General features: G+C 42.2%; 1 protein-coding gene across 25 annotated transcripts in view; it reads right to left on the reverse strand.

Moving 5' to 3' along the window:
- The window catches only part of LOC118397402 (elastin-like), a 98551-nt gene extending 71730 nt beyond the window's left edge, over positions 1-26821 (reverse strand). For 16 of the 25 annotated variants that reach the window (XM_052467599.1, XM_052467578.1, XM_052467597.1 and 13 more), the window contains exons 1-5: positions 26519-26820; positions 9543-9611; positions 6660-6710; positions 5006-5101; positions 4796-4825 (exon numbers count right to left, since the gene is read on the reverse strand). In XM_052467599.1, the coding sequence (XP_052323559.1) occupies positions 4796-4825; positions 5006-5101; positions 6660-6710; positions 9543-9611; positions 26519-26594 (322 nt within the window). In that variant the 5' untranslated portion in view covers positions 26595-26820. Of the gene's footprint in view, positions 1-4795; positions 4826-5005; positions 5102-6659; positions 6711-9542; positions 9612-26518 lie in introns of all 25 variants that reach the window. The other 9 variants (XM_052467594.1, XM_052467593.1, XM_052467598.1 and 6 more) reach the window with 2 other exon arrangements.
- Positions 26822-27107: the final 286 nt, after the last annotated feature.

The following is a 27107-nucleotide window of genomic DNA, read 5'->3' on the forward strand; positions in this document are numbered from 1 at the left end:
CAGCTGGCAGTCGTTGTCTCTGATTGAGAACCATACTTAGGCAGCCTGTTTTCCCACTATGGTTGTGGGTAGTTATTTTCTGGTTAGTGTTTGTTGCACCTGTCAGAACTATTCGTTTATCGTTTTGTTGTTTTTGTTTGTGTATTCATTTTTGATTAAAAGTACTATGGATACGTACCACGCTGCACTCTGGTCCTCTTCACCTTATTCCACCAATGAAACAGAACTACCCACCACAAAAGGACCAAGCAGCGTGGAAGGGACTCCTGGACAGGTGAGCAGCGCTATCTGGAGAAATGGACATGGGAGGAGATACTGGAAGGCAAGGGACCCTGGGCACGGGCTGGGGAGTATCGCCGTCCACAGGAGGAACTGGAGGTAGCTACGGCTGAGCGGGAAGCCCGAGAGGCAGCCCCAAAAATGTATTGGGGGAGGCACATGGGGAGTGTGGCAGAGTCAGGTTGGAGACCTGTGCCAACTCCCTGTGCTTACCGTGGCGGGCGTCGTACTGGTCAGGCACCGTGTTATGCGGTGGAGCGCACGGTGCCCCCAGTACGCATTCTTAGCCCAGTGCGCTACAGCCCAGCTCCCCGTATCTGCCGGGCTAGGGTGAGGATCCAGCCAGGGCGGATGGTGCCAGCCCTGCTCTCCAGACAGCCAGTGTGTCTCCTCGGGCCAGGATATCCTGCGTCGTCTCCCGTGTGTCTGCACAGCCCAGTGCGTCCTGTGCCTGTGCCCTGAGTCTCCCTCCTGTCCGGAGCTGCCAGAGTCTCCCTCCTGTCCGGAGCTGCCAGAGTCTCCCTCCTGTCCGGAGCTGCCAGAGTCTCCCTCCTGTCCGGAGCTGCCAGAGTCTCCCTCCTGTCCGGAGCTGCCAGAGTCTCCCTCCTGTCCGGCGCTGCCAGAGTCTCCCTCCACTCCGGTATGGTTCCCAATCAGAGGCAGCTGGCAACTTAGGTAGCCTGTTTTCCCACTATGGGTAGTTATTTTCTGGTTAGTGTTTGTTGCACCTGTCAGAACTGTTCGTTTATCGTTTTGTTGTTTTTGTTCGTGTATTGATTTGTGATTAAAAGTATTATGGATACATACCACGCTGCACTTTGGGTTTCTTCACCTTCGTCCACAAATGAAAATCGTTACATGTATGCTCTTGTTGGCTTACCCTTGCTACATATTCGTCGCCAAACCCACTGGCTCCAGGTCATCTATACGTCTTTGCTAGGTAAAGCCCCGCCTTATCTCAGCTCACTGGCCACCATAGCAGCACCCACCTGTAGCACGCACTCCAGAAGGTATATTTCACTGGTCACCCCCAAAGTCAACTCCTCTTTTGGCCGCCTTTCCTTCCAGTTCTCTGCTGCCAATGATGGGAACGAATTGCAAAAATCACTGAAGCTGGAGACTTATATCTCCCTCACTAACTTTAAGCATCAGCTATCAGAGCAGCTTACTGATCATTGCACCTGTACATAGCTCATCTGTAAATAGCCCACCCAACTACCTCATCCCCATATTGTTTTTTTTGTTTTTTGCTCCTTTGCTTCCCAGTAACTCTAATTGCACATTCATTTTCTGTACATCTATCACTCCCGTGTTTAATTGCTGAATTGTAATTATTTCACCACTATGGCCTATTTATTGCTTTATCTCCCTATTCTTACTACATTTTCACAAACTGTAAACATACTTTTCTATTGTTTATTGACTGTATGTGTGTTTATCTCATGTGTAACTCTGTTGTGTGTCGCATTGCTTTGAACTATCCTGGCCAGGTCGCAGTTGTAAATGAGAACTTGTTCCTACTGGCCTACCTGGTTAAATAAAGATGAAATAAAAAATAATAAAAAATATTTTTCTCAAACCCATCCTCATCTCTCTGAGCATCTCCTTTTCTATTCCACCATTAAACTTAGTTTCACATGGAGCTGAAGTCATGTTAGGACACTCATCCCTGCTTCTACAAACATCCCTTCTTCAAAGGATAAAAATAAAGCTTAAGGACGGTCTTTGTTTTTCAAAACCCAGGAAGTTCACAAGCAGGGAAACACCCTCCAATGTTTAACTGCTTCATTTTGCAATATCATAATGTGGAGTCTTTTGAGTCAGAAGTTCCTTCCAGACTAATAGAGACAGGTCAGCCCACCTATGAGGTGTGACCTGCAGCCCTGACCTATGAGGAGTGATATGCAGCCTTGCCCTATGAAGAGTGACTTGCAGTCCTGACCTACAGTATAAGGAGAGAATATACAGAGAGCCTGCAGCACATCGCTTCCTTCGAGTGTCACCCTTAAACCTTCAGTCCACTGAGAGTTAACCTTTGATAGGACAAAAAACATTCTATATATTTCCCGTAGTGAAATTACAGTACTACTGTAAAAACACCAATGTTGTCCATGTTTATTGTTATGCAGTCTCCCTGCTAACTCTTAGTGACAAGAGGTTATTTAGAAAAGCAAAATGTGTAAGAAGTTTTGTCCAGGTTTGGCAAAGCAACAAGGTATGTAGGAGGAATTCACCTTAGCTTTAGGGGGGAATGATGAGCCCAGGTCCAGGGCCCAGCTGCTCTCTTTTCTCTGGTCCCGACTGACTCGTCCAATGGACACACACTCGTCAAATGTTAATGCTGACAGGATTCACAATTCATTTAGTAGTCTAGCGTTTTACAAGGCTTGGCAAACGTCTGACAATGATTCAGCTGTCACGCCACTTTGATCACCAGCTGCTGTTCTCTGTCAGGGTCAAGGTGTGTGTGTGTGTGTGTGTGTGTGTGTGTGTGTGTGCCTGAGTATGTGCCTGAGTGTGTGCCAGGGCCACGGTGTGTGTGTGTGTGTGTGTGTGTGTGTGTGTGTGTGTGTGTGTGTGTGTGTGTGTGTGTGTGTGTGTGTGTGTGTGTGTGTGTGCCTGAGTGTGTGCCTGAGTGTGTGCCAGGGCCACGGTGTGTGTCTGATATGTGCCTCTGATGCTCCACTTCAAGCTTCAATCACCAGAGAGTTTATGATGAGAAATGGGTCTCGGCAGGGGAAAGAATCCACATGAGAATACTAGAAAGCAACAGGTGTCTGGTTTAAAAGCCAATCCTCACATTGTTTTAGCTCATCTTTCAACAGGTAACAGGGTAACCCTCCCCTGGCCTGAATGCCTTTCTGCGTTTGGTTTCCTTAAACGTTGTACCTACCTGCACTATTTCATGTTAGTGTGTAGCTACAGTACCTCAGCTAACTATCAGAACACATTACCATCTAAACAAAGGCTAAATGATCTGTATGGATCCAAACCGCCCTCAACTTAGGGGAACGTTGCTCTGTGTTTGTAATGGAAACTTCATTTCTTTGTGTAGAAAGTTAGCTGGTTCCAGCCCATGTGCCCTCGAGTGAAACTCCAAATCTGGAGTTTCAGTCAACACCTCAGCTGTTGGAATGGATACATCTCAAATGTCAAAAAGTCACCTTGCATGAAAAGCCCTTGCTGAGCAAAATAATTTATAAATTACAGCTGTAAGGTTGTCTCTTGTCTCTCGGTCAAATGGACAGTTCCTGTTCGACCTGCCCCATATATTTTCCCACATTGCCTGTTTGAAGGGACTGGGAGCAATAATCTAATTTCGGCCTTAGATGCCCTGAGAGAGAGGGAGGGAGGCAGGAAGAGAGAGGAGAGAGAGAGAGAGAGAGAGAGAGAGAGAGAGAGAGAGAGAGAGAGAGAGAAGCGAGAAAGAGCGAGAGAGAACTCTAACTCTTACAAAAGCCAAAGCATCATACTTCCCAAGCCGAGCTCTGCAGAGCTGGCGACCCCAGCCAAAGTCCACTTCTACCTAATATCCAATATTAGGACGCTTTCACAAAACAGATTTCTGAAACTCAATGACTTGTTCGAGAGACGGAGGAAAAGACGGAGGAAAAAACTCAGTCTTCAAGGAGCAGTAATCTGTTCTAAATCTTATCAGACTTTAAGAATATTATTCTACTCCTTATCTCTCTAAGCACACAGCCGCGGTAGTGGCCTAGATGTAATCACCTCTGGTTTAGGAAATTAAATAATGGCTTAACATGACTAATTCCCTAATACTGTGCTCCACACTGGAATAGCGCAAAAAACAATATTTACAGTACACTATCAGTAGAGAGGGCAGTGGCAAAACTTCAACAAGGACGTTTCCAGATATTGTGTCGGCCTAACGTTACAAAAATATTCATCAACGTGTTGGCACCATTGTGTTGGGGCGGCGATGATGGGAGTTCACACTACCAATCATCACTCAGTCTGGGACATCTAGGGGTTGAGGAAAGGGTGATGGGATATAGTGTTGAAGGGATGGAAGTGTGGAGCAGCAGTTGAGGGATGGAGGAGATGTGGAACGCACCGGGTCACACCCTAGACAGGACTTCCCAAACAGCTGCCAAACCAGGGAGACTCAGCCATGATTAAAACACAGGGGTGATAAGGGAGATGTGGCTGACAGTCCGTCAAGAGAGGTAGCCCTTCATTGAACTACAGTATGCAATACGCTACACTTCAGGTTTCGCCCGTCATTGACATGCACTCTAATGCATTCTATACATACAGTATTAGCAAATAACTACACCACCCACTTCCTCCTACCAGTAATAACTCTAATTCCCTTCCTTTTTAAAACACTTCAGTAAGATTTCTTACTGACAACAATGCCCACGAGGAATTGTCCTAGTTAAAAGCATAACAGGATACTCTGACTTGATACTACCAGAATAGTCAGAAACCAGAACTACAGAACTGTACAAAATGGTATAGTGTGCGAAAGAGTGAGTTGGAGCAGATAGCTTACCAGGTTTGGGGCCTTTTCCTCCACCGGCTCCTGTTGAACAAGGCACCAAATAATTCATCTACAAATGATCCACTAAAATAAAAATACACTAATGTTGTCATTTCATCATTGACACTGCACAGTCAAACATAGTGCTATAGTTGACAGTGCAAGGGCTTTAAAATAAATGTTAAAGTCTCAACTTTCAATGTTCTGTAGATGAGTACACACCTCCTCCTCCGAGGCCTAACGCTCCTATGCCTCCAGCCCCGCCACCAGGGACCAGACCTCCAGCACCAACACCACCCCGTCCTCCATATCCACCAGCTAGGGGAAACATAAGGTCTGGTTAGGCAACAGATTTTTGTCATCACTATCATCATCATCAATAACACTTACAGTATGTAAGCTTATAACTCAACACTTCCCTCACCCCATAGCCATTCCCTGACAGCAACACAGAACACACCCAGATGGGGACCAGGACAGCACACTGTGGTTTTATAGGTGTGAGGAGAACAGTCTAACTCCCTGAACACCTTGTTAAACCAGACTTAACGACAGTGGTTGTTTCTGAGCACTGTGTTTACCCAACAACAAGAGTGTCATTAGAACCAACACAATAACTAAACTATTAGCTTAGCTTCTGGCCATGTGGTGGAGTGGAGGAGAACTCACACTGTAGGCTTTCCGAGATGGATTCCGAGAGTCATTTCGTAGATGTATGCTAAACCATGCAAAACTATGCCTATTCTATTCCAGCAGTTTTGTGACATAGCTACACACTGACTTAAAAAGTGTGAGGTTGTGGTAGTTAATGTGGTGTACTGTAGTGGTCAGGGTGTCCAGTATGCATGTCACGACTTCTGCTGAAGTTGGTCCCTCTCCTTGTTCTGGCGGTGTTCCGCATTCGAAGTCACCGACAGCCATCGCTGATCCACTTTTCATTTTCCATTGGTTTTGTCTTGTCTTCCATCACACCTGGTTCCAATTCCATCAATTACATGTAGTGTATTTAACCCTCTTGTTCCCCCCATGTCCTTGTTGGTAATTGTTTCTTGTAGTGCTTATGCAACGGTATGCTGGTATTACCGGGTTTTGTTTGACCCATTTATTGTATTGTTCTGTTGACCGTTGACCGTTGTAAATCGGTTTTCCCTCTCCTGCGCCTGACTTCTCTGCCGCCAGTACGCACCTCACTACAATGCATGCTGCTGTCTCTGCTCTGACAGCGTAATAAGACCAGATATAGTAGCCACTCTCCATATGCCCTGGTGCATGTAACCCAGTTTAGTCCCCTGGCCTAAAGCTCTGTGACAATGTTGTGGTTGTGAAAACCCTAATTACTGTAGGTCTCAGCAGCAGCATAGATGGCGTCTGTCATACCCTGATCTGTTTCACCTGTCTTTGTGCTTGTCTCCACCCCCCTCCCAGTTGTTGCCCATCTTCTTCATTATCCCCAGTGTATTTATACCTGTGTTCTTTGCTTGTCTGTTTCCAGTTCGTCTTGTCAGGTCTTACCAGTGTGTTTTTCTGTCTCCGTGCTTTCTCAAATTCTGTTTCCTAGTTTCCCCAGTTCTGAACATTCTGCCTGCCCTGACCCCGAGCCTGAAAGCCTTTCTGTACCTGACCGACTCTGACCCGTTTACGAACCTCTGCCAGTCCTGATCCCAAGCCTGCCTGCTGTTCTTTACCTTATTGACTCTGCCCTGGATTACGGACCTCTGCCTGCCTTTGACCTGCATTATGCCTGCCCCCTGTTTGGGTCAATAAACATCTCTAGCTGACTGCATCTGGGTCTTATCCTGAGTTCTGATAGTCTCTCTTAGTCCAGCTAAGTGACAACTATTAGAGGAGGATATTAAAGTAAGTATTTTCTACTCACCCCCAGTTTTAGCTGGTTTGTAGCCTGCTCCTGCGGGTATCCCACCAGCACCTGTTGGTAAAACAAGAAAATAAAAAGAAACAGAAAGAGAAACAGAAAGAGAGTTATGATACAATGGATAGGTTGACGTTTGTTTTAGTTCTCCCCCTGGCTCCTCTATACCTCCATCAATCCCTCCCTCCTTTCCTCCATTAATCCATCCGTCCTGCTGTTTGGGCCTTAGATCATCTGCTAGCTCTGGGTCCTCCGGTCTCTGACCTGACCAGATACAGTTTCTCCACACAGAGACTAGACCACTGTGGTGGATAGGAGGCTCTAAATCTCTACATCTCTAAATCTTCAAAACAGTGTCCCAAATGGCACCATATTCCCTATATAGTTGTACTACTTTCGACCAGGGCCCTGGTCAAAAGCAGTGCACCATGTGTGGAATAGGGTGCCATTTGGGACACACTAAATCTCCAACAGTATCCCAGAGACACCTTTTAACCTCTCAGCGTAAAGAGAGGAATGCACAGGGTCGGTGTGGCAACTCACGCTTCCTCACACTGTATTTCACTGTAATTTATGGCCTCAATCCTACGGTACAGCTATGCTTATCCAGAGGGAAATGGTACAGTACAATGGGAAATAGTATGGAGCGAGAGAGAGAGAAAATACAAGGGATATTGGGTTTCTGTATATGGCAGTAATGATCAAGAGATCTACATATGAGTCAGCCGTTTAGGACCATTTCAAGTTGCCTGCCTGTTGTTTAAGGCTGGTTTAAAGGCTGGAGGTGTGTGGTCCAACTGTCCTGGTGATTGTTCATGTTTTACGTGCTGAACACTAGTGAAAGCCAACAGCCACGGGGGGCTCTTAGTGGGTTTGGAGAGGGAGTGCAGTGGTGATCGTTGGTTGGTTTGTGGTTGAGATGGAGACATAGAGTAGTGTACACTACAGGCTCATGGCTAATGGTTAAACTGTAGGTTGCAATAGACTGACCCAACATGTGCTTTTTTTTCTTCAGTACGTAATGCTACAGTAATTTAGTTGTACGGGTTTTGTGTTGTATGCTGGGAAACAGGAAAGGTGTATTTGGTACATTATATGATCTATGTTGTGTGTGTTGTATACATATTTATGTGTGTGTTGTATACCTGCTTTTGAAATTGAGACATGCTGCCGTTTAATTGATTATGTACTACTTTATCAGTGATGTGTGGTCAGGGTGTGGTCAGGGTAGGCGTCCTACCCTTTGAAAATGAATGATAAATGAATAATAAAGAATATACATGTTACTACATAATTCCATATGTGTTATTTCATAGTTTTGATGTCTTCACTATTATTCTACAATGTAGAAAATAGTAAAAATAAAGAAAAACCCTTGACTAGGTCTGTCCAAACTTTTGACTGGTACTGTACATGTATCCCATTCCCAATATGTCCCATTTAATAATAAATGCGCATGCATATTAGCGCAAAAGGCAGAGCACTATTCTGTCTATGGATGACACACATCATCTGCTGCCTTTTGGTGCTTACGTTCATTTTACTGCTAGCTAAAAGTACGCTGATCAGGATGGCTAACACATTGCATCTGAAACATCTGATTTTCTAGCGAAACAAGGGGTGATACGGGATGGAAGACCAACACTTGAGCTTAAGGACTTACATCAAAGGAAGGGACAGAATAATACCAAGATCATTTAAATCTGAGTGGTATCAATGGAAAGACTGGCTCTGTGGACAACATCTGTTGAGAGGACATTTTCTGCACTGAAAGGGATACCGATCAAGAACAACTCTCATCCCTTGCCATCATCGAGACCGAGAGACTTTTAAAACTGAGGGCCAACAGGGAGGAGTTTTACAGTTCAGTCACTGATGTCTTCAACCAGAATTATAGACACCAGGCGGTTGGGCTTCGTTTACAAGTAGGCCTAAATGTACAGTAGCGCCGTCTACTATTATTAAATTATGGTAGAGTGTCTGGCTACTCTACCATGAAGGCCTGATTGGTGGAGTGCTGCAGAGATGGTTGTCCTTCTGGAAAGTTCCCTCATTGCCACAGAGGAACTCTAGAGTTCTGTCAGAAAGACCATCTGGTTCTCGGTCACCTCCCTGACCAAGGCCCTTCTCCCCCGATTGCTCAGTTTGGCTGGGCGGCCAGCTCCAGGAAGAGTCTTGGTGGTTCCAAACTTCATCCATTTAAGAGTGATGGAGGCCACTGTGTTCTTGGGGACCTTCAAATTTTGGTACCCTTCCACAGATCTGTGCCTAAACACAATCCTGTCTCGGAGCCCTACGGACAATTCCTTTGACCTCATGGCTTGGTTTTTGCTCTGACATGCACTGTCAACTGTGGGACCTTATATAGACGGGTGTGTCCCTTTCCAAATCATGTCCAATCAATTGAATTTACCACAGGTGGACACCAATCAAGTTGTAGAAACATCTACATTTAAAGTCTCATAGCAAAGGGTCTGAATAGTTATGTATTTCTGTTAAAAAATATATATCAATTTGCAGACATTTTGAAAACCTGTTTTTGCTTTGTCATTATGGGGTATTGTGTGTAGATTGCTGAAAAATGTGGGAAAAGTCAAGGGGTCTGAATACTTTCCGAAGGGAAAGGATTGGGATATAGCTAGCTATATAACGCTGACTACATTTTGTGTAGTCACAGTGTAGCGCTGTGAATGAGTGTATTTTTGAAAGTGCTGTTTTTAGATGGGTTGTGGATGTTTGATGATTATCTTTGAGATCGTGTCATACAGATGAACATAGTCACAAAAATCTGCTTTATGAGTGTGTGTGTGTGTGTCACTGTACTTCTATCTAAAGAGACATGTTGTGTAATGAGTTGCGCTGTGCAGTCGTAGGTAGCTTATATATTACCTGGGTAGAGACCAGCACCTGGTCCAGCACCTCCTGCTCCAACTCCAGCACCAGCCGGCACGTACACACCTGTAGAGACAGAGCGGTAACATACCTGGTCAGTGACAGCTCTGTATGACTTCAAGACACTAATCTATTGGTCCAACATTTAGACCGCAATCCATCGTTTTTAAATGACTATATTCCAAACCTCAGTCATGACCAATACTCAAACCCATGACGAAACTACGGAACAGTAAGAGGTCAAGGCAAAGTCGGAATATCAAAAAATGCATTGTTTTAAGCAAGCATTGAGATGAGGTACTGCAGTTGGAGGAACAAGGAACATTTTAGTGCATAGAGGGAGGTTTGGCCATGGTTTTACGCAACATGCTGTGACATTGTAAAACGTTTACTGCCACCATTGCCACATCAATGTTCTCTCTCTCTCAGCCCCTAGGAGAACTTTAGCAAGTGATACGTCAGTGCTACTCAACAAGGGAATCAGCAAGAATGTTTTTCTCCTACAGGCTACAGGATTCGGAAATATACTGTAAGAACCCTCTAACTGTAAGGAAGGAATAAAGGAGAGAGAGAAAAAGAGACTGGGAGAGGTGTGTGTGTTAGAAAGGAGAGTGAATTATAAGAGATAAAGAGAGAAAGGGAAAGAGAGAGAGAGACAGAGAAAGAGAGAGAGAGAGAGAGAGAGAGAGAGAGAGAGAGAGAGAGAGAGAGAGAGAGAGAGAGAGAGAGAGAGAGAGAGAGAGAGAGACAGACAGACAGACAGACAGACAGACAGACAGACAGACAGACAGACAGAGACAGAGACAGAGACAGAGACAGAGACAGAAACAGAAACAGAGAGAGAAACAGAGAGAGAAACAGAGAGAGAGAGAGGAATACAAAAGGGGAGACTTGTGGCATCCCCCAGCCAAAGAAAGCTATGAAGAAATGGAACAAAGCACATTAATAATTCAGCTCATGTAGTCGTGTTTCTGGTGGAAAGTTAACATAAACTGTGAAAATCTGCACTGAAGCACGACACTGTGCCTGCCGAAGACCACACTGAGTCACTCATCTGGACAGAGAGGTTAGCGAGGACAACAGAGTCAGTCATATTCACATAAATCCCCAAAATCACATACCAAAATCTGATTAGCAGAAAGGGAAAATATTTAGTCTATCTGGTCTGTTTTTGTTTAACAGAGAACATCTATTCTCAATCAAAGTTAGTACATGCCATCAGGGATTTGTATGGTTATGCTACGAAGCTAGAATTCTTAACATGGTTTTTATGACGGTGCATGTTGTTTTAAAAACACAATGCTTAGGAGTGTAAATAGGGGTTGGTTTGAGTGATGGTTTATTTGAAAGAGTTTGGCGGCCGTGTCCTTGGAAAACAAATGAGCTCACAGTTGAAGCGGTCTGAGACAGATCAGAGAGAGGATGCTCAACTGCTCTTAATTGAGACGGTGAGGGAGTTGGATGATGGGAAGAAGAGGCGATCGGGTTTCCTTACAGTTTGGCCTTGTGGTCTTAATGGCTGGCTGAGTAGTAAGAACTTGCTAAACAGACAAGGCTCATGGTCCTAAGGGAAAGAAGAGGAAAATGTGCACATGGCTGAATGGTCAGAGAGGGCTGTCCAGGGCACAGCATTACACTCTTAGAAAAAAAGGTGCAATCTAGAACCTTTTACACAGAGGGTTCTACATTTAACCTGGAACCAAAAACGGGTTCTACCTGGAACCAAAAAGTGTTCTCTTATGGGAACAGTCAAAGAACCTATTTGGAACCCTTTTTTTCTGAGTGTACAAAGTTTTGCAAAATGACTGCATACTCTGAGGATGATGTACATTACCAGTCAAAGGGTTGGATACACCTACTCATTCAAGGGTTTTTCTTAATTTTTTACTATTTTCTACTTTGTAGAATAATAGTGTAGAATAATAGTGAAGACATCAAAACTATGAAATAACACATTTAATGCATTTGAGACAATCAGTTGTGTTGTGACAAGGTAGGGGTGGTATACAGAAGATAGCCCTATTTGGTAAAAGACAAAGTCCATATTATGGCAAGACCAGCTCAAATAAGCAAAGAGAAACGACAGCCCATCATTACTTTTAGACATGAAGGTCAGTCAATGCGGAAAATTTCAAGAACTTTGAAAGATTCTTCAAGTGCAGTCGCTAAAACCATCAAGCGCTATGATGAAATTGGCTCTCATGAGGACCGCCACAGGAAAGGAAGACCCAGAGTTACCTCTACTGCAGAGGATAAGTTCATTAGAGTTAACTGCACCTCAGATTGTCGCCCCAAAAAATTCTTCACAGATTTCAAGTAACAGACACATCTCAACATCAACTGTTCAGAGGAGACTGCATGAATCAGGCCTTCAAAAAAAAACACTACTAAAGAACACCAATATGAAGAAGACTTGCTTGGGCCAAGAAACACGAGCAATGGACATTAGACCGGTGGAAATCTGTCCTTTGGTCTGATGAGTCCAAATTTGAGATGTTTGGTTCCAACCGTCATGTCTTTGTGAGACACAGAGTAGGTGAACGGATGCTATCCGCATGTGTGGTTTTCACCGTGAAGCATGGAGGAGGAGGTATGATGGTGTGGGGGTGCTTTGCTGGTGACACTTTCTGTGATTTATTTAGACTTCAAGGCACACTTAACCAGCATGGCTACCACAGCATTTTGCAGCAATACACTATCTCATCTGGTTTGCGCTTAGCGTGACTATCCTTTGTTTTTCAACTGAACAATGACCCAACACACCCCCAGGCTGTGTAAGGGCTATTTGTTCAAGAAGGAGAGTGATTGAGTGCTGCATCAGATGACCTGGCCTCCACATTCTCCCGAACTCAGCCAAATTGAGATGGTTTGGGATGAGTTGGACCGCAGATTGAAGGAAAAGCAGCAAACAAGTACTCAGTGTTGTTGTTGGAAAAGCCTTCCAGGTGGAGATGGTTGAGAGAATACCAAGAGTGTGCAAAGCTGTCACCAAGGCAAAGGGTGGCTACTTTGAAGAATCTAAAATATTTTGATTGAACACTTTTTGGGTTACTACATGATTCCTTATGTGTTATTTCACAGTTTGGATGTCTTTACTGTTATTCTACAATGTAGAAAATAGTAAAAAATAAAGAAAAACCATTGAATGAGTAGGTGTGTCCAAACCTGTGACTCATACTGTATGTGTGAGTGTGCAAGTCAATGGATTGATTTGTGTGTGTGTGTTCTTAAATATGTGTATGCTTACTTGTGTCTGTCCACTCCAGTCTATTTGGCTATATGAGTGTGTGTTTGTGTTCCACCCTCCTCCCTCAGCTCAGTGGATGCCATGCCAGCTCCATGACAGAGCCCCCAGGTAGTGTCCTGTACTTTACCAGCAGGGTGGAATGATTGTTCTCCACTTCAACTCAACCTGCCAGAATCTCATTTCACAATCAAAGGGAGGATTTCCTGTCCTAGGGTTGAGAGGGAGGGCAGATGGAGTGAACGTAGTGCCTGCTCCAATTTTCCCCTGGTCAGAAGCCCATCATATCGTAACTACTGTACTGTAGCTACCCCACCATACTACTGGGCAGGGCGGAACCCAGTAAGGGGCACTGGGTTCACAAGAACCAACCCAATTAGGTATTCATTGACCTGAGCTAAGAAATGTGAACTATGCTGACTTACAGTATCAAGTCATTGATTTCTTATCACTGTCGAGCTCAAACTCAAAGTGTTCTCTAAGAATTTTTTGATCATGGGAGTCTTTTGGAATGCATGTGTTTGTAAGTCATACCAGAGGCAAAGGAGACTGGCAGAATTAAAACGCAACATGCAACAATTTCCACGAATTTACCTAGTTACAGTTTATATAAATCAGTCAATAGAAATAAATCAATTAGGCACTGGGAAGGGGTGCAGACATGGGTGGGCCTTGGAGGGCATAGACCCAGCCACTTGGCAGCCAGGCCCATCCACTGGGGAGCCAGGCACAGCCAATAGGAATGAGTTTTCCCCACAAAAGGGCTTTATTACAGACAGAAATACTCCTCAGTTTCAATCAGCTCTCCGGGTGACTGGTTTCAAACGATCCCGCAGGTGAAGAAGGCGGATGTGGAGGTCCTGGGCTGGCGTGGTTACACATGGTCTGCGGTTGTGAGGGCGGTTGGACGTGCTGCCAAATTCTCTAAAACTATGTTTGAGGCGACTTATGGTACAGAAATGAACATGAACAGAAATGAACATTCAATTCCCTGGCAACTGGTGGACATCCGTGCAGTCAGCATGATAATTGCACGCTCCCTAAAAACTTGAGACATCGGTGTTGTGTGACAAAACTGCACATTTTAGAGTGGCCTTTTATTGTCCAAAGCACAACACCTGTGTAATGTTCATGCTGTTTCATCTGCTTCTTGATATGCCACACCTGTCAGGTGGATGGATTATCTTGGCAAAGGAGAAATGCTCAATAACAGGGATGTAAACAAATTTTAGCTCATGAAACATGGAACCAACACTTTACATGTTGCGTTTATATTTTTGTTCAGTATAAGTAACCAAAAAGTTACCAGTAACCTGATTTAAATCCCATATGGGTGGTAAAGTAGTTTCTAACTGGTCTTCACTGTGAACATAACATGCAATATTCTGCATTAGCAATCTATATAGTTTATAAGCCAAACATGGGAGAAACAAAAGCACACGATTTCATGGTTTCCCATGAAACGGATCTGCCTTACCTCTGAGGCACTGGAAAAAAACATTTTATTTAGTCTACTTTGTTGAACCATGTTTTGGCATCCTCCATTAGTCAAGAACATTGCTCCGATTGTTTTGAGTTCAAGTTGAATCGGCTCGTTTTGTCCACGAGACTCAAGCGAACAGATTTAACTCTATAGGGTGTTTTTGCTCTGTTTAGTTTACAGTTTGAGTATCAGCCAGAGGAATAAGCACTGACATGTTTACCAACCATTAGCTGGCCATGAATTTTAATAAAACCAGACCAAACTAATCCATAACTCAAGAGCTGAATACAACTGAAAACCTCTTTTACAAGCCTGTATGTCTGATGGTCTGTTCATTGAAAACCTATGCAGGCCTATTACGCCCGAGTTTATTGCAAAGTTGTAAAGCAAAAAAATTAACTGTAATGACTGGATGGCAAACAAATTAGTGATTTAATAGAGCAGAACTTGTTCTCCAATCCAAAGTCGCACGCACACACTTAGCTAATTGCTAGTACTCCCCACCCCTTGTTAAAACCTTAGTGAACCATTACTACTCCCCTCCCGTCTCCAACCTCTGGCTCTGAGAGCTTTCAGAGATCTTTAGGATAAGCCTGAACAAGTATCTGGGGAGAGGAGTAGACAACGAATATGAGGACTCTCCTCTCCAGTCCAGTTAGCTACCATTAATTTTCCCATTAGACACCTCTGCAAGCGTTATAATGGCAAAATAAGTTTGTTAATGAACAAATAACGCAATTCACTGCCGTCATGCCCGGTATGAACTTCCCAAAAAGTTCTAAATGTACAAGCAACTGGAAAAATGTCTTGTCTGGAAATAATATTGTTTTGACCAAGTGCCACTTCGAAAATATCACTGTAAAATTGTACCCTATATTGTCTACTTAATCTACAGTGCCGTCAGAAAGACACAGGCATCCTTCTTAATTCAGTTGCCTGAGAGGAATGAAACCACTCAGGGATTTCACCATGAGAACAATGGTGACTTTAAAACAGTTACAGTTTAATGCCTGAGATGGGAGAAAAACTGAGGATGGATCAACAACATTGTAGTTACTCCACAATAGTAACCTAAATTAATGAAAATATTCCAAAACATGCATCCTGTTTGCAATAAAGCACTAAAGTAAAACTGCAGAAATGAATACAAAGCATTATGTTTGGGGCAAATCCAACACAAGACATCACCGAGTACCGCTCTTCATATTTTAAAGCATGCTAGTGGCTGCATCATGTTATGGGTATGCTTGTCATTGGCAAGGACTGGGGAGTTTTTTTGGGGATAAAAGGAACCAGAATAAAGCTAAGTACAGGAAAAAGAGGAAAACCTGGTTCAGACACTGGGAGACAAATTCACCTTTCAGCAGGACAATAACCTAAAACACAAGGCCAAATATAGACTGGAGTTGTTTACCAAGACGACATTGAATGTTCCTAATTGACCTAGTTACAGTTCTGACTGAAATTAACTTGAAAATCTATGACAAGACTTGAAAATGACTGTCCAGCAATGATCAACAACCAATTTGACAGAGGTTGAAGAATTACACAAATTATAATATGCAAATATTATGCAATCCAGATGTGCAAAGCTCTTAGGAACTTACCCAGAAAGACTCACAGCTGTAACCGCTGCCAAATGTGATTCTAATATGCATTGACTTAGGGATGTGAATACTTATGTAAATGAGATATTTCTGTACTTAATTTCCAATATATTTGCAAAAATGTTGACTTTGTCATTATGGGGTATTGAGTGTAGATGGGTGACCCAAAAATCTATTTAATCCATTTTGAATTCAGGCTGTAACACAACAAATATGGAAAAAGTCAAGGGGTATGAATACTTTCTGAAGGTACAGTATATCACCCAAAAAAACTGTTTGTTTGTGAATTAAATTAATTATACAATGAATGATGTACCTTAACTCCCGTTGGTTTAGTCAATGTGTAATAAAAAATGGATTTCACAGCAATGATCAGACTGGCGTGTTTTCTTCTATTCCATTTTCCTTGAACGTAAGACAAATGATGCCGAGCTATTTAAACCAACTGGAATTGAAAAAATAAACAAAAATTATCGGGCCATATTTTTACTGCAGGCACATTTCATTTCTTCCCAGACCATACATAAAATACACACCTCTACAAATCAGATGGACATGTCTCCATATCACATTTTGTTGATTAGTCAGGGGTTAACAATGAGAAATAAAATAAGCATGCCATAAAGCATTTTTTAAACTAAGCAGTTACACATTTCTTTCAGATTCCTCAATACAATGCTATGAACTATTCCCAAAAGTGTGATCTACAGCTCAGGTTTCCACACTTCAATTAGTGTATTTATCTAAAATCATTCGTCTGTCATCATTTTATGCACTGATGTTTAACAGTAAACTGCTTTCTAATGACCTTGGAGAACTGTCTTAGAATCACATTTTTACATCACTTTCCCAGTTTAACGTGAAGAACACTGAAAACGGAGATATAATTAGATATTTCTCTGTCGGTGTTAAATACACAAAACAAAACAAATAATTAGGTTCAATATGTTTTTGGGGGCCAATTTGTGTTGTTGTTGACTTTGCACATGAGTGCCAAATTACTCTCATGTGGAGACAGCGTTTTGCCACATGCCGTCAGAGCAGAATTCCATGACAATGTCAGAGTCATTCATCTGGGAAGACTTCCCATAACCTCCATGGAAAACCTTATCGGACTGGAATTACGTGCCTCTGCAAAAAACACTAACAACCGTAAGAATGTATGAATACTTTCTGAAGGCATTGTACTTACATTAAATATTATTGCATTACGTGTAGCGCATGAAACGACAGGTTGACATGACATTCATCCACTGCTGTAAGTGATAAAATGAATGATCTTTCGGGATACTGTACTGCTACTGGATCAGCCAACCTGTACATGGAAGTAATGACTGATTTTATCGGAGGCGCCGATGAGGTGGATTTGGCGCATGCACACTCGGTCAAAAACAATACAGATTCTTTCCACACAAATCATTTTTTCAGTTGCTTGTCAACTTTTATTTAGAGGTACTTTTTTTGGCGGTACATAACAGTGGTATATGACCATAGTTATCTAAAAACCTAAAAGGGTTCTTCGGCTGTCCCCATAGGAGAACCAGTATCTGGGCAGAGAAACGAGTATCTGGTTCCAGGTACAACACTTTTGTGTACAATGTAGAACCCTTTACACATAGGATTCTACATGGAACTCAAAATATTTCTCCGTGCAACCAAAAGGGTTTCTAGCTGGAACCAAAAAGAGTTATCCTATGGGGACAGCTGAGAACCCTCCTGGGACCATTTTTACTAAGTGTGGGCTAGAGAGGAAACTTGTCATGTCTTTGCCCAGATACTGGTTCAGGCTTAAATAAACTGTGTCTAAATATGTTTGGAGTGTTCCAGAAACCTGCCATTTACGGAATCAACACCTTCCATCTGTTTATTCATCACACCATCCATCCCTCCTGTAAATGAAAGTGTGTCTGTGTCTGGTAAAGCTTGTGCGGCCAGCAGCAGGCCCAGGTCACCCTCCTTCCCAGAAGGTTCTCTTAATATCAGCCTTCCTATTCTGACTGCAGTGAAAAGGGAGGCTGACATCAGTCTTAAAGGAGGCTGACATCCTGAGACCAAGATCTACAGAGCAGTGCAGCAGAGCAGATTGGAGCAGACTCCCTCGTTCCTGGTACTAAGCATCAACAGCTATCAGACATGTTGCGCCTATATTTTGTCACATTTTAGCATTATATTTTCCAAAACATTTAGCGAGAAAAGGGAGGGGGGAGGTGGGTCAAAGAAAGGAAAGCGTGAAAAGAGTACATTTGGATGACAGAGAACTCCCTGCCCCTCTCCCTTATTTTATTTATTGTCCTGCTGAAAGGTGAATTTGTCTCCCAGTGTCTGTTGGAAAGCAGACTGAACCAGGTTTTCCTCTTTTTCCTGTACTTAGCTTTATTCTGGTTCCTTTTATCCCCAAAAAACTCCCCAGTCCTTGCCAATGACAAGCATACCCATAACATGATGCAGCCACTAGCATGCTTTAAAATATGAAGAGCGGTACTCGGTGATGTCTTGTGTTGGATTTGCCCCAAACATAATGCTTTGTATTCATTTCTGCAGTTTTACTTTAGTGCCTTATTGCAAACAGGATGCATTTTTTGGAATATTTCCATTAATTTAGGTTACTATTGTGGAGTAACTACAATGTTGTTGATCCATCCTCAGTTTTTTACCCATCTCAGGCATTAAACTCTGTAACTGTTTTAAAGTCACCATTGTTCTCATGGTGAAATCCCTGAGTGGTTTCATTCCTCTCGGGCAACTGAATTAAGAAGGATGCCTGTGGGCACTGTAGATTAAGTAGACAATATAGGGTACAATTTTACAGTGATCTTTCCGAAGAAGTGAATTTGGCATGTGCGCACTTGATCAAAACAATATTATTTCCAGAGAAGACATTTTTCCGGTTGTTTGTACATTTAGAACATTTTGGGAAGTTCATACCGGGCATGACAGCAGTGAATTACATTATTTGTTAATTAACAAACGTATTTTGCCATTATAACGCTTGCAGAGTGTCTGAGTCCAAGCTATTATTCTCTCTAAACTGTGTCAGATGGAGTTATAGATGGTGGAGCTGATACAGTCCATATTAAAACCCATGACTGGAATATTTTGCCCTTATATAGTCTTATATTTAACTGTATCTTAATCGGTGGCTGGATGTGCAATGTTAATGAGTGTGATGGAAGTATATGGTCAAACTTAATTGAGGTGATGCATCATAAACTCTACATACAGTAGATGTGACATGTCAGACACCTGTTATAACCACCTTATGACAAATTAATCTAATTTTGACACGACATAAGCATTTATGATGCTTGATACATAAGGTTGTAAAACCCACAAAGTAACGTGAAAACCTATCTCCTTTTTATTAGACTTTATTGGATAGCAAGTTAACTTGCATGTCAATAGAAACCCCATTCTCCTGTTAAGCACCTCTGATATTTGAAAGCGGATCTCTTAGATAAGATATTTACTCATCTAATATTTTAATGGACAAAAAAATGTGCTTTTCTTTAAAAAACAATGACATTTCTAAGTGACCCCAAACCTTTGAACGGTAGTGTAGGTAAATTGCAATTGGTCCAGAACAGAGCAGCACTTAGATGTACACGGAGGGCAAATGTCAGTAAAATGCAGGTGATCTCTCCTGGCTCAAAGTTGAGGAGAGATTGACTGCATCACTTTTGGTCTTTGTGCGAGGTGTTGATGTGTTGAAGGTACCGGAATGTCTGCTCAAGTAGTTGGCACACAGTTCGGACACTCATCGGTACCACACAAGACATGCAATCACAGTCCCCAGGTCCAGAACAGAAAAACGCATAGTATTAAATAGAGTGATGACTACATAAAACTCTCTGCCAGCCCAGGTAACTCAAGCTAGCAAAATAAGAAACAGATTAAAAAACAGATAAAAGTACACAGTTACGGCAGAATGGTAACTGTGAAGAGACACAGACATTTTTATATATTTTGAATTGTAATTTGCATTGTATTATATATTGTCTTATGTAGGCGGGTGGCCTTGCACAAGCCTTTGTTTCTGTGAGCCAGAATGGGTCATAAGGCAGGAGACATCTGAGTATTATGTAGTATGATGTAGTATTATTTAGTGTTATGCATATTATGTATTTTATTTGTTGTTTTGTTTCCTGTTTGGAGCCCAGGAAGAGTAGCCGTTGCCTTAGCAGCCGTTAATTGGGGATCCCAATAAAATACTAAATACTATTGATTCCATTGCAAAAGGCATGCTCAATCAAGCCCAGCTAAGGTATTGTAAATGATTTGGAACACTATTTGAACCCAGGTTTGGGGGCCGGGCCTGCTACTCACTGTGCTGTTCAGTCTGGTCAGAATGAATCATCTGAGTCTAAGTATGCTTCATTATTGAGCATTTAGCACCAGTTGCCAGCAGACCAAACATCTCCAGGGAGATTCTTGTGTGGTTGACATTTACCCACAACCGAAACCATGGTCATAAACAAACCATGTAATAATGCTTGTTCCCTCACCACGGTAAGGACTTATGGGCAGTGATTATGGCAGTGCTGTGTAATGTTGTAGTATTTTTTCCAGAAGACTTCATGTCAAGTCTTTACGATCAACCTGTGACATTACAGTAGTGAGCATGTTAAAGCATAAATAGTATAACGTCAGACATACATTTGTAACTGGGTTGCATTAAACATCCCATCTGTGTTACATACTGTAGACACACATAATAAAAGTGTGTGTTGCGTACAGAACAGTCAGGGAGCTATCGTACAGCCTGGACATTTCCAGGGTTCTCCTTTTGAAATACGCGTCTATTAAACCAACTCATCCATCCCAAATCTGGTTTGGTTTCTACAACACTCATAGTTACAAAAAATGGTGATGCTCAGAATCTATAACCAGTGTGTAAGTAATCACTCCATGCTACATGTTCTGTAAGCGCTTCAGATGTTTGGATAAGTGATTTCCCGGCCGCAATATCCTGTTCTAAAATGGCTTCGGGAGAGAGAGTGCAGTAGTGAGAGAGAGAGAGAGAGAGAGAGAGAGAGAGAGAGAGAGAGAGAGAGAGAGAGAGAGAGAGAGAGAGAGAGAGAGAGAGAGAGAGAGAGAGAGAGAGAGAGAGAAAGAGAGAGAGAGAGAGAGAGAGAGAGAGAGAGTGTGCAGTAGAGTGAGAGAGAGAGAGAGAGAGAGAGAGAGAGAGAGAGAGAGAGAGAGAGAGAGTGAGAGAGAGAGAGAGAGAGAGAGAGAGAGAGGAGTGCAGTAGTGAGAGAGAGAGAGAGAGAGAGAGAGAGAGAGAGAGAGAGAGAGAGAGAGAGAGAGAGAGAGAGAGAGAGAGAGAGAGAGAGAGAGAGAGAGAGAGAGAGAGAGAGAGAGAGAGAGAGAGAGAGAGAGAGAGAGAGAGAGAGAGAGAGAGAGAGAGAGAGAGAGAGAGAGAGAGAGAGAGAGAGAGTGCAGTAGTGAGAGAGAGAGAGAGAGAGAGAGAGAGAGAGAGAGAGAGAGAGAGAGAGAGAGAGAGTGAGAGAGAGAGAGTGCAGTAGTGAGAGAGCATGTTTTAATATAATACTGCCAAAGATGGAGAGAATGTCAGAGCAGTTAACGGTCCTGCCAGTGAGTGTGTGAGAGTAATGAATAAACACAGCAGAATGAGAGTCTTATCTCCAGTAGCGGCCCCAGGGTGCTCCTGCCAGCGACCCAGGAGCCCCTGCTCACTCCAGCGCTGAAAGGGGTCATGGAGCAACAATGTACACACGGCCTGGTTCTCAGAGTATAACTCAAGACCAGGGTTGCGCAAAGGTACCGGTAATTTACCAAAGGTACCGGAACTTTCAGTAATTTTGGTTATTAACAAATAATGTATGGCAATCTATTGAAACTTTGGTCATTTATACTTGAACATTTTTGCCTTTTTTCCTATATTGTACATGAGTGGTAACACTTAGCCTAATTAATAAATAAAAAAACATCTAATCAACAATTGACTTTTTTCACAACTGCCACCAGTTTGGTGCCAAAACATTAACAACAAAGACATATTGACATAGTAAAAAAGTAAATAAAATATATAAAGGATATTTCATGCTAACTCATATTAAACACCAATGGTATTCACTAAGTTGATATTTTGGAAAATGTTTTACAGCTTTGTTATTCTATTAAAAAATATATATATCTTATTTAATAATTTTATATATTTGATGTGTGAAAAAGCAACACAGAGGGCCAGAGATAATTACAGACACCTGTGATAATCTGAAGTACCCAAAAGGGCCACTAGATGTCTTGCGACCAATTACATAAAATCCTTGAAAGATTCAAAATGTCTGGTAATTTACTGGTAGACTTAGAAAGTTAGCAGTAATATACCCTCCCTTTGAACACTACTCAAGTCCCAATCAAGGTATAATGCAGATGGTGTATCCATTCTTCTAAAGAGTCTTAAACTTCATTTTTTTTTCCTGTTAATAGTTTTAAGTGGATTCAGTCGTTTCAGTTTTGAAGAAGATGTGATCCGTTCATATTACTTTTAAGTCTTCCCCTAAGTAGGTGCCCCATGGCACTGAGCAGTAGCCCCTCTGCCAACAGGCCACGAGACACCAGGGTGTCAATTTAATCCTGTTATCCCTTCCTGGCAACCCACCTCATACAAAGGGATTAAGCCCAGAAAGGTGGTTCGCTCACAAACACCCGTCTTCAATAAAGAACCAGTGAGCTGCTGCAAAGCTCAACAAAGTAGAGCAGAGTTGAGATAATCAGATTGGGAATCTACCAACCCAACCAGTGGTGAAGCAGGGGCAACACAACACAGCAAGCCAGGGCAATTCATCACCAGTCTGCCCGACCGACAGGCGAGGTGTGCCATTCCATCTGCCATGATTTCCTTCACCTTCAACTGCGGCCAGGAGAGTGTCATTGACGGAGAGAACTAATGGATTAGAATCCTCTGAAGTCCTGAAGGCCTGAGCGTCAATGCCAAAAGAGGCAAACTGGCTTCCACGGCATCCAGGCAGCACTGCATGCAGGACAAAACTAACCGACTTAGGCTTTTAATTCTATTGAGACTGGCTGGAAGGAAATTAACAGAGCTGGTGGAACTTTTGTTATTTTTAATCCTCTGCAGGCCTCTGCATGCTTGTCAGGGTTATGTCATTAACAGTGTTTGTCATAAAACAGAAACTAATGACTCTGGCACGGTTTTTGATATCTGTCATTGAATGGAGTTGCCTGGACTAAAGTAACATAGTACACTGAGGTGTGAAATGAAACACTGACATCTGATACCCTTCTTGGCAATTTAACATGCAAAAGAGTGAACAAACTCTGATTACATTACTTTGTGTGACTAAGTACAGAAAATAAAAGTATGGGTGAGAGAAGAGTTTGTCGAAGGCCAGGATAGTTATTATTCTCAGAGGAGATTGGCAGTAAGATTGGAAGCTGACAGAATGTTTGGTCTTTCCTTCACAAGCCTCATATTATCCAGACACTTCAAGGTAAACATATGATGGGAGTGGATACCACAGGAAACGCCATTAATGAAAAGATAATTTGCTAATTTACATCAAACAGAATGTGCTCAGAGCAGGCAGTCGTACAGAGAGATCTTTATTCAACTGTAGTCTCTGCATTCAATTTAGTCAGACTAGGGTGCATCCCAAATGGAACCCTATGCCCTTTATAGTTCACTACTTTTGACAAGGGCCCAAAAGTAATGCACTATGTAGGAAATAGGGTGCCATTTGGGACTGTGTCTTTGAGGAAGAGGCCACTTAACCCCAGCTGTCTTCCTCAGATTTATTTTGATCAGAATAACATCCCATCCACAATCTATTCGTCTGACAGATGGTGTTTGTTTGTGGGAATGTTTAAAAAAAACTTGAAGTAAGACAGAGCAGCAGTCTGCCACAGTACAGTACCTGCTCAGGGATACCAGACAGAGTTATACTGACAAGCTGTATATTTATTAACCAACTCCTTTCCGGACTTTCCCTCATGCATCATAACTCATTTACACTCGCAAGAAAACAGTCTCCAATCCATTCTCATGATAACTGTCCAAAGTATGAGCAAGCAGAGGGTTTTTTCGGTGTCGAACCCTCTTAAAAAGGTGATTGGGTGTTAATGGGGTTTGCATTACTTTCAGATAATTGACACTTATTTGGAACGAGATAGAGGGTGGTTTCTTAACCTTCCACTCACAGACGGAGACAGATGGAGCTGGTTTCAGCACCTCAAAACAACTTTGATAGGGATGGATTGTATATTCACTAAAGATCAAAGTTTGGGTCCTAAGCCAATATTGATATTCGCTGGCTCCTCCATCTGTACGCTGTACATTCTGCCTGAGCTGAGCTGCTCTCGAAAGCTGAACTGAGCTCTGCTTGTTTCGGAAGAGGAAATTGGCTCACCGGTATAGGTCAGTGCAAAGAAGAGTTTGAAGAAAACTGCTGTGAGGGCAAAAAGGGAAAACACAATATTAGATGAGTAAATATCTTATCTAAGAGATCCGCTTTCAAATATCAGAGGTGCTTAACAGGAGAATGGGGTTTCTATTGACATGCAAGTTAACTTGCTATCCAATAAAGTCTAATAAAAAGGAGATAGGTTTTCATGTTACTTTGTGGTTTTTACAACCTTATGTATCAAGCATCATAAATGCTTATGTCGTGTCAAAATTAGATGCATTTGTCATAATGTGGTTATAACAGGTGTCTGACATGTCACATTACTGATGCATTACTGTATGTAGAGTTTATGATGCATCACCTCAATTAAGTTTGACCATATACTTCCATCACACTCATTAACATTGCACATCCAGCCACCGATTAAGATACAGTTAAATATAAGACTATATAAGGGCAAAATATTCCAGTCATGGGTTTTAATATGGACTGTATCAGCTCCACCATCTATAACTCCATCTGACACAGTTTAGAGAGAATAATAGCTTGGACTCAGACACTAACAGCTGGGGAACAGAATATGATATCATTATTTTGAGGGAAGAAAATACATCTTTAAAAGTGCTGTGGAACAGAAGAATAACACAAGCTCAGATCCACACCACCGTTCACATGGGAATTCATTATGGGTCAATTCTACATGATGTACTGTAGCTGACGGAAAAGAGGGACCCTCTCATGCACACTGACATGCTGTAGTACTGTAAGGGACTGGGCTTTACATTACACTGGCTAGCTACACAGACAACCCCCCTCCGGGGCCTGACAGAAACCGTTTACCATTTAAGAACCAAACGGAAGCAAACAGAGCAAAATGAGAGTTTCTATTGGACAAATTCAGTTAGGTCCCTGTTTCGTTCCGTTTGCTTCCGTTTTGCTACAGAATCGGCGTAATGAATATGCCCCTGATTTCACTCACACTCAAAAACACTGAAACCTGTTGGAAACAGTCCTGTCTAGAAACCAAAAATACGTCACTTTGTACTAAGCCAGGTCGCTCAGATTTCTGTATTTATACGTGTAGGATGATAACTACATCTTTTATAGTTCACTCTTCCTGTAGAGCACTTCCAACACAAGCCCGTTTTTGGCCAGTTCCTCCTGCTTTATCTGATACCGTATAAATTAAATACAATTTATGTTTGTTTTATAACCTCCACAATCCTTTCATTTCACTTTTAAATTTAAGCTATTATGTTGTTGTTTAAGTCATCAAATAAAATCAAGTTGAAAATATCGCTGGAGATCCAATTATTGGATCAATATTACCAGGTGTGACACAAATGTTTGCAATGACTAGCTTTTATATATCCTCAATATAAATCCTTTACAATTCTTAAAAGAGAAATACGTACCTTGGATAGAAACGAGCCAGACTGCATAAAGCACAGTTATAATATCTGTATTTAGACACTGAATCTGCTGACATTGACAATGCTCTCTAAAAACGCCACAACAACCACTCTAAGCCTGCAGGCATAAATACTGTATCTGGTCCAAAACCTGGACAATATTAGCCACAACTACAGGAATACAAAGCACATGTTAATATGGAGCATATTACCATTGTGTTTTTAATTATAACCGAGACAGTGAGCGGTGCATCTGCAATGCAATGGAACAGAATGTTGTTATCTTGAACTTTAAGTGCAATGGAAAGTTGTGCTTTTTAAAATCTTGTTGCTAACCTTTGACACTTGTACAGACAGTCAGATAGAATAAAGACTACTGAGTCGTCATACTGTAAGTGCAGCTTTCAAAAGTAATATTCAGTTAGAATTATGCTATATATTTTAGATGCAAACATTTTAAGGGTATTTGAGAGAGAAACATGTTTGCTTTTATATGGAGAAAAGGTTTTGCATAGGATTTGTGAGAATTATGCCCAGAAATTAGTTATCTGAATTGCTTCCTAGACAGGTCTTCTTCAGCAGGTATTGTAGACAAAATAAACAGACAAGACAGGGTCAGTATATTTCAATGCATGCATGACAAATATACCATACACTTTATGAAATAGGCAGAACTGCACACACAACATATAGGTTGGAGTGATTAAAGTGTCTGTGTAACAACTGAGAAGCGTAAAGAGAAACACAGACAGACCTGCACCTGTTCTAAAATACCTGCACCCTGAGCCTGCTATCTAGGTAGCAGAGATCATGGCTGAGGTCACCTAGGCACACACCTACCTCCTTGAAGTGAGGGCTGAATCAGAGCTAGGTAGAAGAATCCATGAAGGAGTGATAGAACCATTCTGTTAGCCATCTCGCTCCACAATGCACCACCCCTCTCCTGATCGGCTGTTTTTATTCTCCTCAAGCTAATTACCAATAACCAGAGGTCTTTACGTACAGAAGAAAGAAAAAAAAATAGGAAAAAACAAGTGAAAAAAAGAGAAAAGTTATGGGACACTACGTAATTAAGAGAGGGCAAAGACTTTCGGTTCAATGGATCACTTCGTTTTTTCCCCTCCCCTATGTCTGGTGTTCCTGTTTTTATTCTAGTGACTCCTGCCAACAGAGCAAGCTCTGCTGCCAGAGAGAGAGACAAGAGAAGAGGGAGAGAAGAAAAAGAGAGGGAAGGAGAGCGAGAGGGAGAGACAGAAGGAGAGACCCCCTCCTTCCCACCCCCCTCATGTCTGCCAGACATTTGCATTGATTCAGGGAAGACTTATCTTTTAAAGTACACATTGAGAGAGACAGAAAGAGAGAGAGACAGGGAGAAAGAGAAAAAGAGAGACTGAGGAAGAGAAAGAGAGTGAGAGTAAACCATTGAACA

This window comes from Oncorhynchus keta, chromosome 18 (assembly GCF_023373465.1).
Source record: "Oncorhynchus keta strain PuntledgeMale-10-30-2019 chromosome 18, Oket_V2, whole genome shotgun sequence".
Classification (NCBI taxonomy): Eukaryota; Metazoa; Chordata; class Actinopteri; order Salmoniformes; family Salmonidae; genus Oncorhynchus; species Oncorhynchus keta.